The sequence below is a fragment of the Monodelphis domestica genome, chromosome 4, assembly GCF_027887165.1.
Source record: "Monodelphis domestica isolate mMonDom1 chromosome 4, mMonDom1.pri, whole genome shotgun sequence".
NCBI lineage: Eukaryota > Metazoa > Chordata > Mammalia > Didelphimorphia > Didelphidae > Monodelphis > Monodelphis domestica.
In genome coordinates this window covers 296050-310000 of record NC_077230.1, presented here as the reverse complement: position 1 = coordinate 310000, position 13951 = coordinate 296050, and the positions used below count along the sequence as shown (strand labels likewise).

The following is a 13951-nucleotide window of genomic DNA, read 5'->3' as shown; positions in this document are numbered from 1 at the left end:
AGCTTGCCTGACAAGGTGATAAGAACTTGAGCTATGTGAATGATACTGTTGAGATAGAAATAATTCACTGTAGAGTGTTGAGAGCTCTGCACTCTTAGACCCTTACTTCTGGAAGGAAGGAAATGATTTCTTCTTTGGGAAAAAGCGAGATCACTAATTACAGTACTTGGTTCCAGGAGCTTTTCACTTGTTATTTCTATTTACAGTGTTAGAATGACTAGGTTTTAAAAGATTATTCCTTTTTTCCCCATTATATCTAAAACAATTAAGATGTTAGGTTTGAAGTCATGACATTCAAGTCCTAGCGAGCCTCTTTCTTTACTACTTTACTGTAGAATTAACATTTCTAAAACTCTTTCCCCTTAACTTTACAGGAAAAGGTAGAATTATCAGGAAAAAGGTAACTATTATTAAGAGAACATTTAATTCTTTGAGCTATCTTGGTGTTATCTCATCTGTTTTAAGCTACTTAAATATTTCCTTAGCCATAAATTTGGCAAGAGAAATAAAAGGATGTTAAATTTGAGCCAGTAATTTTTCATTGTAACAACCTTAGAAGATGAGCTTTAAAATTATTGGCTAAAGGAAATACAAAATGGGGATTGCCTCTTCATTTGTTATCTTTACTATTAGTCCACCACAACAAATAATAGGTTGATTTTTTTAAATTAAATTTTATTTTTCAATTACATATAGAAACACTTGTTGGCAATTGTTTTCTGACATTTTTCCATTCAGATTCTCTCTTAACCTCCTTCTTCACTTCCACCCCTCACCCTGGCCGTAAATTGTCTGATACGGGTTATAGCTTTGCTTTCATGCAATATGTATTGCCCTATTCCCCATGTCGTGACAGAAGACACATATCATCTGCAATAAAAAATTCTTGAAAGAAAGAAAGTGAAGGGTGGCACGGCTTTGATCCGCAGTCAGATTCCAACCGTTCCTTCTTTGGCCATGGTTAAGAATTGGCTCGATTTAAACATATATATTTCATACGAGAACCAGGATGAACCTTGTAGTGATTCTTTTTGTAGGTAAGAGTGATCAAGAGTCTTTGGATTGTTTCATTAAGTTTTGAAATGAGCATGGTCCAGGATAAAGACTCTTCGGACTGGCAAATATTGCTTGGGACATACCGACAGCACAGATATGTAAAATAGTTTGACATAAGCACAGAGTAGCCTGCTTCTAGACTTTGGCCCCTCTTGCTTGAGTTTATTATTTGGGGATAATGTCATGCTTACTTAGCACCATAGAGTGTAGAGTACCAGCCTTGGATCAGGAAGACCTGGGTTCAAGTCTGGCCTCTGATACAGATTCGCCAATGGCCAAGTCATTCAACCATCCTCTTACTGTCTCAGGCAACCTGTGAATTTTCTAAATTATAGAGGAGTTGCTAAGCTTCATGAATCAAATACATGTTTGTGAAGTTAGGAATGGGAGTTACCTATCCCAATGAAATGACACCTATAGGCTGTGAAATACTTTGGCAATTGTAAAAGCCTTTAGTAATTGCATAGAACGGAATCCTCTTGTATCAAGAAGAGAGTCTTGGATAGGACCGTCCCTGTGGTGAACTTCTCTGTAAAGTGTTAGGGTTGCTTTACTAGTCGAAGGGGACATTAAATTCCCAGAACATTTGTGAAGCTGCCCCATTGTTGACTCGGCAGATCCGGGGTGGTAAGCCCCCACGGCACCAAGGATGCAACGACGTGAGAGTTGCTGCTTTCCTGAGGACAAACTGGGGGGAGGAAATGTTTCTGTGAATACGCTCTCGATGCATGCCTGTTAGGAAGCTAATGAAAACATGGCCGGGTGACTAGACACAGGCAGCTGCTTCTGTTTCCTACGAATTTTGTTTATGTCTGATTCTGTCAGAGAACGAAATGTTTTCAAGATCCGAGAAAAAAGTGGTGAATGTAGCGGCTAATTAGGCAGCTAGGTGGCCGAGTAGGTGCTATTCTGGGTTTTTCCTCCTTTAGACACTTACTTTTTCACTTTCTTTATCTGTAAAATGAGGGGGTGGTTTATGAGGCCCCTTCTGGCTTGAAGTCTCTCATTCTCTGTTCAAGAATTTGTTAATTGGGTACATGACATAAAGCTAAACAGTTTTGCACAGTTCCTTTTTTGTTGAATAATGCCTCACTTTCTTCTTAGTGGCTTGTGACATATATTTCACAGGTCTTAAACAACAATGGCACAGCTGAATTTTCTGTGATAAGAAATGGAACCATCACTGTTTCTCCAGAATATATTGGCTCCCGACTGCTCTTAAAGCTGAAGAAAATGGCAGAGGACTATTTTGGGATGCCAGTGTCCAATGCTGTTATTTCTGTACCAGCAGAATTTGATCTAAGGCAGAGAAATTGTACTGTTCAGGCTGCTAATCTTGCAGGTAATATTTTAGTTTTGTTTCTTTTCATGATTTGCTTTGCTTATCCAGTGTATTATGTACCTTACGATTACTCAGAGATCGTCTAGTCCGATCCATCCCCAAGAGTCCTTGGGACAACATATTGGCACGTGGTGTAGGGAAAATGAACTCACTATCAAGCACGTGGAGGGCGGAAGCTGATGGCACTGCAGAAAAGGAAGAGCCAAATCAAAATCATCACTGGGATTCTGAAGGTGGAAACGTTGATCAAACTGACTGCAGAGGAAATTGGGCTGATTAATGGGGGGATTTTTCATTACAGCCAGTCTAACTCTCCTTCTTACTAGTTTCTTCTTATGATCTTTAGTTCTGTCCTCTAGGCCAATTAGAACTAGCCTAATCTTTAAAAAGTGGACATAAAAGCTTTGATTGCAGAGTTCCATTCAAATTGTCTCATTTGTCTTCCATATGACAGCCCTGAAGGAAAGTATGTCATGACTATCCTATTTCTACCAGATTTCCCCTTCTCTCCCTGCACTAAAGAAGGCAGCATTTGACATTTAAAAAAAGTATATATAAAACTGTCTTGCTTGTTGTTGTTTATCACTTCTTTCCCTAGAGGTGGGCACATACAAGTTCTTCATCAAACAACCTTTCTGTTGCTATATATTCTGTTCTTTTGATTCTGCATAGTTTGCTCTTCATAAGTTCATGTAGGTCTTTACATGTTTGTTTGTTTTTTAAACTAACCTGCTTATTATTTCTTACGGCACAATCCTGTGCCACAATTTATTTAGCCATTCCCTAATTGACTGGGATCCCCTCAATTTTCATTTCTTTACCACCACAAAGAGAGCTGATACGAATATTTTAGAATATATAGTTTATTTTCCTTTTTCCCTGATCATCTTAGGAAACAAACTTCATTGTGGTATTGTGCCACCTACATATTTCCTAGCTTCTTCCCAAGTTGTCCTTCATTGGACCACTGACCCATTTATTGACTGATAGCACACCCTGGCTAATGTTATCTTGCTTGGAGATTTGCTTTAGTTTATTTGCCCTTTTGTTCAAATCCAAACAATACAGTGACTTATTAGTCAGCGTCTGAGGCTGGATTTGAATTCAGGTCTTCTTGACTCTAGGCCTGACTATCTACTGTGCTACCTAGCTGCCCTTTACCTTGGGTAGCCCTAAATTACAAATGAACCCAAGGGAAAAAATGTTATAACAACTCTCTCCGATAAAGGTCTCATTTCTCACATATATAAAGAACGAAGTCAAATTTACAAAAATACAAGTCATTCCCCAATTGATAAATGGTTAATAGGCAGTTTTCAGGTGAAGAAATCAAAGCTATCAATAATCATTTGAAAACGTGTTCAAAATCCCTCTTGATTAGAGAAGTGCAAATTAAAACAACTCTGAGGTTCCACCTCACACCTGTCAGATTGGCCAGTATGACAGCAAAGGAAAATGACAAATATTAGAGGGAATGTGGCATTCCAACCATTTGGGAAGGCAATTTGGTATTATACCCAAAGGACTCTAAAAGAAAACACGATCTAGTAATACTACTGGGTCAGTATTTGAGGTTTTTAAAATGGGAAAGGACCTGTTTGTACAAAAATATTTATAGCTGCTCTTTTTGTGGTGGCAAAGAATTAGAAACTAAAGGGATGTCCCTCAATTGGGGAATGACTGAAGACGTTGTGATATATGATAGTGGTTGAATACTATCATAATGCTCTAAGGAACGATGAGCAGGATGATTTCAGAAAGAGCTGGAAAGACCTGTGTGAACTGATGCAGAGGGAAGTAAGCAGAACCAGGAAAACATACACAGTAACTGCAATGTTGTGGAATGCTCAAATGTGATAGACTGCTGACAGCAATACAATAATCCAGGACGATTCTGAAAACATAGGAAGAACTCCACAGGAAGAACTATTGGAGTAGAAATGACTTGTTTATTTGGGTATATGTTTTGGGATTTTGGTTCTCTAAAATTATTCTCTTACAAAATGAATAATTTGGAAATGTGTTTTTCATGATAATATATGTGTAACCCAGATTGGATTGCTTGTCTGCTCCAGGAGGAAGGAGGGAAGAAGGGAGGGAGACAGTACGAGTAATATAACTTTGGAAAACTTATGTGGACATTTGTTATTAAAATAAAAAAATTAAAAACAAACAAAAAATACACACCCAAGGCTGGTAGGGGAACAATGCCTCACTGATGTCCAAGAAATTCTTAAATGACGTTGCTGTTCTTAGTGTGATTGTTTTCATATTACTTTGAGATATATTAAAATTAAAAAAAAAAATTTAACTCCACTTGACTTATTGGCATTTCCAAACATTTTCATGACCAAAATGTTGTTTTTTTATTTATCAAAGTTTGTTACTTGAACCTATAATTCTTACTTAAATTTCTCTTCCCTCCTTCTCTTTCTTCCTCTATTTCCCTTCATTCTCTTCATACAAGGGCTGCATATTAGCTTAGAAAACCACAAATGAATATTATTGTCTCTATTAGTTAGTGTTTCTTTTATTAAATATGTCCTAATTACATTTTAGTCTGGTTTAGGCCACTCTAGGGAGTTTGGCTGCCTGAGTTAAATACTTTGTCTCAAGAAAATTGAATAATTCATTTTATCCTAGGATCTCCTTCCTATTCATAATCTCTATTAGTGGTATTCCCATGGTCATGTTCTTTGTGTCATCTTTTACTCCTTTTTCTCCTTTATCCCAGAAATCTAGTTGCCAGATGGGAGATGTAGATTCTCTTTCCCTAGAGTTCTTAAAGTGAGGGCTGGCCATTATGGAAGGGATTCCTATTTAGCCACAAGTTGTTTGAGTTCTGACTCTTGAGATTCTTTACTTCAATTCTGTATATCCTTCCTATGCAATATCCCTGCCATCTTTCTCCACCTTATCATTCCCACTGCCACCACATTAGTTTGGGCCTTCATTAACCTCTTCTGGGTATTGAAAGTGCTTTGCAATAGGCCTCCCACAAAAGTCTTGCCCCTTCCTAATCTGTCTTACACACCTCTGCCACATTGTTCTTCTGCCGCGCGTCCTCCTGTGTGAAACATCACTTCAGTTCTCAAAAACTTTTAATAACTTTTCAACTCTAAAGGCATCTAGGCGGTACAGGGGACAGAGTGCTGCACTTAGGGTCAGGAAAATGAATTCAAATTCTTCCTCAGATACTTACTACCTCTCTGCCTCTAGGCAAGCCATTTAATTCTTGTCTCCCTCAGTTTCCTTGGCTATTAAAATGGGAATAATAATAGCACCTACCTCACAGGATTGCTGAAAGGAACAAATAAGATCATTTAGTCAGTAAACATTTTATTTGTTTATTTTGTGCCAGGTACTGTGCTAAGAGCTAGAGATTTAAAAAAAAAAAAAAGAGGCAAAAGACAGTCCCCAATTTGGAGGAGACAACATGCAAACAAATATATAAATACAGGATAAATAGGAAAGATTAGACAGGGGGAAGGCACTTGAATTAAGAGGAACTGAGAAAAGTTTCCTGTAGAAGGTAAGATTTTAGCTGGGACTTGAGGTTGGGGAAGTCTGTAGTTAGAGTCAAGGGAATAGAGCATGCATGGGGACAGGTAGTGAGAATGCCAGGAGCCCAGGAGCTTAGAGATGGAGTTTCGGAGACCAGTCACTGGATTGAAGAGTATATATCAGGAAGTAAAATATAAGATTAGAAAATTGGGAGGGAGCTAGGTTATAAAGGACTAAGCCACTGGAGTCTAAGGAATTAGGGGAACTAGAAAGAGAGGGGTGATCTGACTGAACCTATCTTTTAGGACAGTGACCTTAGTGGCTGAATGAAGAATAGATTAGAGTGGGGAGAAACCCACCAGTAGGTTACTCTTACAGTAATCCAGGTGTGAGGAGAAGAGGGCCTTCACTCAAGTGGTGGCAGGAGATAGATTCAAGAGACATTGCCAAGTTGAAGTCCTGAGGCCGTGGCAACAGTTTGATATGAAGGCATAGAGCTAGTGAGGAATTCAGGATGATGCCTAGATTATAAGCCTAAAGTATGAGGATGGTGTTGCTCTCTGCAGTAATTACGAAGGAAAGGAAGATGGGGCAAGGTTTTGGACATAGGGAGTTAAAGATGTTTACTGGACATCTGGTTCAAGATATCTGAAAGACAGTTGGAGATGTGAGATTGGAAGTCAGCAGAGAGATTGGGAACAGGGAGATTTAAGCATCCTCGAGATAGTAATGAAATCCATGACCAAGTAAAGTAGTCTCGAGGGAGAATGGAAGAGGGCCCAGGACAGAACCCTGAGACAGACAGACAGTTAGAGAAGATGTGTTCAAACAGGTAGGAGGAGAGCCAGAAGAAAATGGTGTTTTGAAAATTTATTGAGAAGAGAAAATCAAAGAAGAAAAAGCGATCAGCAGTGTCAAAGGCTACCTACCAAGAGGTCAAAGAGAATGAGAATGAGGATCATTGGATGTGGTACCTGAGAGATCATTAGTCATTTTGGAAAGAATGGTTTTGGTGGAATGATAAAATCAGAGTCCAGAGAGGTTAAGAAGGGATAGAGAGAAAGTAAAGGCACCTAGGATAACAGCCTTTTTGAGGAGTTTAGCTACAAAGAATAGAAGAGATACAGGACTATCGTTAGCAAAGATGTAAGGATCAAGTGAGCATTTTTTGAAGATAGGGGAGGCACGAGCATGTTTGTCTACAGAAAGAAATGATCTAGTAGACAGGGAGAGACTGAAAATAAGGGAAAGAGTGTGTTTTGTGGCAGTGGGGGAAGGGGGAGTTGCAGCCTTTAGGAGGAAATGGGACATAATGGGACCACTTGAACAAGTAGATTAGTTAGCCTTGCCTCGGAGTAAGGCCACTAGAGACAAGGGTAAAGGAGGAGAATGTGGAGATGGGAAGAAAGGAGAAGAGGAAATTCATGGTAAATTTAAGTTTTTCAGCAAACTTCAGGCAAGGTTCTCAGCTGAGAGTGGGGGAAAATGGAGCCATGAGAGGCTTAAGGAAAGATGGAAAAGTTTTAAAGCTCCTGTGGAGAGTGGGATAGTGAGTTGATAAAGGAAACTTAGTAGAATTGCCCAGCAGCAGTGAGGACCCATTTGTGATTGTGTAACATTAATTTGTAGTGGATCCAGTCAATGGTTGTGTGATTTTCTCTATGCCTTCATTCCGGAGCTCACATTTAAGAGGGAAGGAAATGAATGGTGGGCAGGATCTAAAGCTTGACGAGGCATAATCAGTGATGTGATAAGGACGCTTCAGGGGTACAGAGTTGTAGAGTTAAAGTGGCTCACTAAGGAGTCAAGATGGGAGGAAGAAGAGAGCGTGACCAGTGCAGACTGGAAGGACTGAGAAAAGGAGCGATCAAGGGATTGGAGGCCATAGTGTGGAAGAAGAGTAGGGTTGTGTAGTAGAGGTGGAGAGATGGCGCTCACGTGGTACACATCGTTGTGTGTGGCTGAGCCTGGCCTGGAGCCAGTTCCCGGGAGGCGAGTCAGGTGACCAGTGGGTAGAAAGCAGGTATCGCAGTCGTTGAGGAAGGAAGAGGAGCAACGCTGAGGCCTGAAGACAGTCTTTACCAGGATTTTGATTGGGTGGCAGAGATGAAGAACAGGAACTTCAAGGGAAGAGAAGTTACTGAATGATGGAAGAATAGGGAGAACCTGGAAGAGGCAAATGGGAGGAGCAAGGATCATTCCAACTCCTCCGCTTCAATCAGTGCCCCAAAGAGAATGAGTGGAGGTGTAAGCATTGGAGACGTTAACCAGGGCAGCTGGGTCATCTGGTGGGGAGTCAGAAAGCACTTCATGAAGTTCCTGGCACACAGTAGGTACTTGATCAAGACTTGTTCTCCTGACTTTCCTTCCCACGTGCCCGACCAAATCCATTGCTGGAATTTAGGGCCCCCAACATCTGGCTCCACTTGAACTTTCCAGTCTTCCTTCACAGAGTTCTACCTCATTCTGTTTTTCCAGCCACATAGATTACTGACTACAAGAGAGCTTAGAAGGAACTGGGAGGAGGGAAGGAGAGACACTAAATGATACGTAGCCTTTTCAAGATGAACTGAGAAGAGCTGTCTGTCTGTCTGTCTATGTACCTATCTGTAACAGTAGCTGATGGGCATAGTAGCATCGCTGAGAGTTTATTAAAGATAGGAAAGAAAATAGTACTTGTAGATAGCAGGAAAGAAACCAGTATGCCCCCCCATCGGTCCCATGCTGTCTTGGCTCGTTCAAATATAAGTTTTTTACGACTAGGCGCTATTTCATTCTTTTATTCTCAGCACCTCGTAGATAGCGGAGTAAAGATTAAAGTGAATAATCAATACCCAAGTATTACATTGGAAAAGTTTTATTAATCATGACTAAAGTAAGAGGAAGTGCCTGAGTGAAAAAGAGAGTGTGGGGGGGAGTTACAATACCAATACCATGATCTCGCCAACGTGGAGATGCAGGAGAGATCCTGGGGGATTCTGGGAACTACGAGGGACTTCTGGGGAATGCGTGGAAGGTACAGTAGGCACTTCGTAACCACACGTCAGCTGGTCTGTTGCCCGTCTCGTCCCCCGTCTCCAATGGCTCTTTTCCCACAGAAGTTCTTGGGGGTTCAGGTCCAATGCCATGGCCTCTTTGGTGACGTCGCCTTGCTTTCTCCCTCTTTACAGCTTTTTCTTTTTCATCTTCCAGGACTAAAAATCTTGAGAGTCATTAATGAGCCCACAGCCGCAGCTATGGCTTACGGACTGCACAAGGCAGACGTGGTGAACGTGCTGGTGATCGATCTGGGTGGGGGCACGCTCGATGTTTCCTTACTCAACAAGCAAGGAGGAATGTTTTTAACCCGAGCCATGGCAGGTAGGGAGACGTTATACGGGTTCGCCGTCGTAGCCAGTTGTTGGTTTGTTACCTTTTGTCTCTGCTCTGACGCTGCCTGATTGATGCCATCACGGGGAGGCTCATGTTGAACTTTTTTCTGTCTTAGGAAACAACCAACTGGGCGGGCAGGACTTCAACCAGAGGCTGCTTCAGTACTTGTACCAGCAGATCTACCAGACTTACGGGTCCCTGCCTTCCCGCAAAGAAGAGGTCCACCGACTGAGGCAGGCTGTGGAAATGGTCAAGCTGAACCTGACTCTTCATCCCTCTGCCAGGATTTCCGTGTCGTTGACTCTAGGCGAAGCCCAGGCCTTCCCGGATGCTGCTGAGGGGAGGGAGGGCGAGAGCAGGTTTCCGGAGGACAGACTGTTCCCAGGAGATGCTCACCCTGAAAGCACCGTGTTCAGCGCCGACTCTGGCGCCCCACAAGGAAGAGGGGGCCCCATCCTTTTCGAGGCAGACATCTCCAGGAAGCTGTTTGACACGCTGAATGAGGACCTCTTTCAGAAGATCCTCGTGCCAGTCCGGCAAGTGCTGAAAGAAGGCAGCCTCGAGAAGACCGAGATCGATGAAGTGGTTCTGGTCGGGGGTTCTACTCGCATTCCCCGGATCCGCCAGCTCATTCGAGAGTTCTTTGGCAAGAATCCCAACACATCTGTCGACCCGGACCTGGCTGTGGTGACGGGAGTTGCCATTCAGGCAGGAATTGATGGCGGATCGTGGCCTCTTCAAGTCAGTGCCATAGAAATTCCCAACAGGCACTTGAGGAAGACCAACTTCAACTGAATTCGCCCTTCCCCAGGGACCGCGTTCTCTTCCTTTGACTTCTTGAGCACAACAAAGGGCAAAAGTAAAGCTAAGCTACTGTGACAAAGATCATTCTGAGATTTCTCTGGAAACGGCAACATCCATATGTTGGCAGATTACGCTGAGCTCCATCCCCAGCCTCCTCCCTCCTGATACCTGCTTACTCTTGGATGGATGCTCTCATACCTGCTTAGTCTTGAATGGATGCTCTCATACCTGCTTACTCTTGGATGGATGCTCTCATACCTGCTTAGTCTTGAATGGATGCTCTCATACCTGCTTAGTCTTGAATGGATGCTCTCATACCTGCTTAGTCTTGAATGGATGCTCTCATACTGCTTACTCTTGAATGGATGCTCTCATACCTGCTTACTCTTGGATGGATGCTCTCATACCTGCTTAGTCTTGAATGGATGCTCTCATACCTGCTTACTCTTGGATGGATGCTCTCATCCTGCTTACTCTTGAATGGATGCTCTCATACCTGCTTACTCTTGGATGGATGCTCTCATACCTGCTTACTCTTGAATGGATGCTCTCATGACTGCTTACTCTTGGATGGATGCTCTCATACCTGCTTACTCTTGAATGGATGCTCTCATACCTGCTTAGTCTTGAATGGATGCTCTCATACCTGCTTAGTCTTGAATGGATGCTCTCATACCTGCTTAGTCTTGAATGGATGCTCTCATACCTGCTTAGTCTTGAATGGATGCTCTCATACCTGCTTACTCTTGGATGGATGCTCTCATACTGCTTACTCTTGAATGGATGCTCTCATGACTGCTTACTCTTGGATGGATGCTCTCATACCTGCTTACTCTTGGATGGATGCTCTCATACCTGCTTACTCTTGGATGGATGCTCTCATACCTGCTTAGTCTTGAATGGATGCTCTCATACCTGCTTACTCTTGAATGGATGCTCTCATATCTGCTTAGTCTTGAATGGATGCTCTCATACCTGCTTACTCTTGGATGGATGCTCTCATACCTGCTTACTCTTGGATGGATGCTCTCATACCTGCCTACTCTTGGATGGATGCTCTCATACCTGCCTACTCTTGGATGGATGCTCTCATACCTGCCTACTCTTGAATGGATGCTCTCATACCTGCTTACTCTTGAATGGATGCTCTCATATCTGCTTAGTCTTGAATGGATGCTCTCATACCTGCTTACTCTTGAATGGATGCTCTCATATCTGCTTAGTCTTGAATGGATGCTCTCATACCTGCTTAGTCTTGAATGGATGCTCTCATACCTGCTTACTCTTGAATGGATGCTCTCATATCTGCTTAGTCTTGAATGGATGCTCTCATACCTGCTTACTCTTGGATGGATGCTCTCATACCTGCTTACTCTTGGATGGATGCTCTCATACCTGCCTACTCTTGGATGGATGCTCTCATACCTGCTTACTCTTGGATAGATGCTCTCATACCTGCCTACTCTTGGATGGATGCTCTCATACCTGCCTACTCTTGAATGGATGCTCTCATACCTGCCTACTCTTGAATGGATGCTCTCATACCTGCTTACTCTTGGATGGATGCTCTCATACCTGCTTACTCTTGGATGGATGCTCTCATACCTGCCTACTCTTGGATGGATGCTCTCATACCTGCTTACTCTTGAATGGATGCTCTCATACCTGCTTACTCTTGGATGGATGCTCTCATACCTGCTTACTCTTGGATGGATGCTCTCATACCTGCTTACTCTTGGATGGATGCTCTCATACCTGCTTACTCTTGGGTGGATGCTTTTCCCAAGGAAAGAACTACTCAAAAGTAATGCAGGTTAAATGGAGTGTTTATATCAGGACCATCTGGAATATAGGCTGTATGAGACAGGGTGGACCAGATGCATTATTTATAATTGTGTTTTGTAAAAATAGGCTAGAACCATTTGTAAAGGGCTTTGTTTCCTCCTGAATTTTATTGGTGAGAGTTGTCAGGTTAGTTGCTTGATAATAGTCTGTTCGAAATATCTGTCACTGTAACACCTGGCTCCTGCCTCAGGGATTTATAGTGAATTAGAAGATCAACATAGCAGTATTAATAAGGACAGCATCTGTAGTGCTCAATATCCTCTTAGCTAAAGTATTCTTGATCAAAAATTGACCCTCAAAAATCAGAATGTTTTATAAATACACTATTGATATGATTTGTTTTGAAGAACTAATGAAAAATGCCAAAAATGAACTAAATTATTGGAGAAGTTGTGCTTTCTTGTACTTTTGAAAATATAAACTTTCGGGTTTAGGAATTTCAAATACTTTTTTTTTCAAGGTGTTTAAAAGTTTGCCAATGACCAAATCTCCATGCCCTTTGAATTTTTTAGCCCAAAAGGATATTAAATAAGTCCAATTTATAGCAAATATTTGGTTTAGTTTTAATAAAATGCTTTAAAATGTTTAGTCATACAAAAAATAATTTTCCCCATAATTAGAAAAAGGAAATAGACCAAGCATCTTTCATTACAATTGAACCTTTACAGGGTTTTGTTAATGAGTAAAGAATATAATCTTTTAATATAAGTGTTTAGTTAGATCTAGAATGGAAGCATGAAGAATAGAAATAACATTCTTCATATTCCTCAAATGAATATCTATCCTCTCATTTTCTACCTCTCAATCTACTATAGCCCAGGAAGGGAACTTTCCCTTTCAGGTTCCCCCTTGCAAATTGGGGGAAATAAGACAAAGATTTGGAAGCAGCAAGCACTGGCTCGCCACAGCTATCTACGTTGTTGAATGTGGTTTACATGAAAAAAAAAAAAAAGATACGTGTCTCATCTGGAAGAATTAATTTTAAGTATTTTGAAGAACATTTGAAGTTGAATTTGAAGAACATAATACATTTTAGATGTATATGTAGCTAATGGTTTCTAGTATAAAATATTTTTCTAGCTAGATCATTACACAGTTTCAGAAAGGGAATGAGTTATTTTGTATCAGAGAGAAGTCTTGGTACTGTATTTTGGCTTAGACCATTGCATTAGCAACAGATTTCGAGTCTAATAGATTGTATATAACAGATAGGAAGTTTTTTTTTTTTATGTGTACAAATGATTATTGTATTTCAGTAAAGTGAATTTTTTAGTTTCTTTTTTAAATGGTGCACTTTATTTTGTGCTACTTAGCTGTACCACTCTTTGGCAACTTTGTGTAGATTTTGTGGAATACATAAAAGATGGAAAAAATAGCTTTTGGGAAATGAGGTTGAAGTGACACAGTCCTTAATAAAGGTAGGCTGTGTAATTTCCCAGTATCTGGAATTCTTATTAATAAGCCTTTGTGTTTATCCTTAGCCCTTTCTTCTCATTTTCAAAACTATAGAATGAGATTATCACAGTCTGGGTAAAATCATATGACCTCAAAAGAGAAAAGTGTTGTCAGTAACCAAACTGGGCAATTCCTATTTTTGTGTTTATAACATTAAACAGTAAAGTACTAAAAATGGAGCAAGAGAGTGAAAATTTAATTTCTTAATAAGGTACTGTATAAATATTTGGAACAATTCAGCAAAATTATAATTGTTAATGAACTTTTATTATTATATTCTTAAAAATGAGCACTTTTCAATAAAAATGTCATTGTTTTCTATAACACAATCTGTTTCTGAGTGACTCTGTTTTCTTCTTAGTTGATTTACAAATAAAAAAAGAGGATGTAATTTTGAATTTCCTATCATTTAACCTGACTTAGCATAATGATGAAAAACACTTTCAAATCTACAAACCAAAGACCAATGTGTTACTTATGTGGAAAAAGAGGACACTTAACGTTAAATTGCAGAAGCTGGATTCAAGTATTCAATAATTTTAGAAATAACAGTGGAAACTTTAGGAACAACTG

The 13951-nt window shown here is 40.7% G+C and overlaps 1 protein-coding gene across 2 annotated transcripts in view; it reads left to right on the top strand.

The window, feature by feature from the left end:
* The window catches only part of HSPA13 (heat shock protein family A (Hsp70) member 13), a 25468-nt gene extending 11761 nt beyond the window's left edge, over positions 1 to 13707 (top strand). For both annotated transcript variants that reach the window (XM_001362495.5, XM_056825946.1), the window contains exons 3-5: positions 2185 to 2398; positions 9095 to 9262; positions 9390 to 13707. In XM_001362495.5, coding sequence (XP_001362532.1) covers positions 2185 to 2398; positions 9095 to 9262; positions 9390 to 10069 — 1062 coding nt within the window. In that variant the 3' untranslated portion in view covers positions 10070 to 13707. The remainder of the gene's footprint in view (positions 1 to 2184; positions 2399 to 9094; positions 9263 to 9389) is intronic.
* Positions 13708 to 13951: the final 244 nt, after the last annotated feature.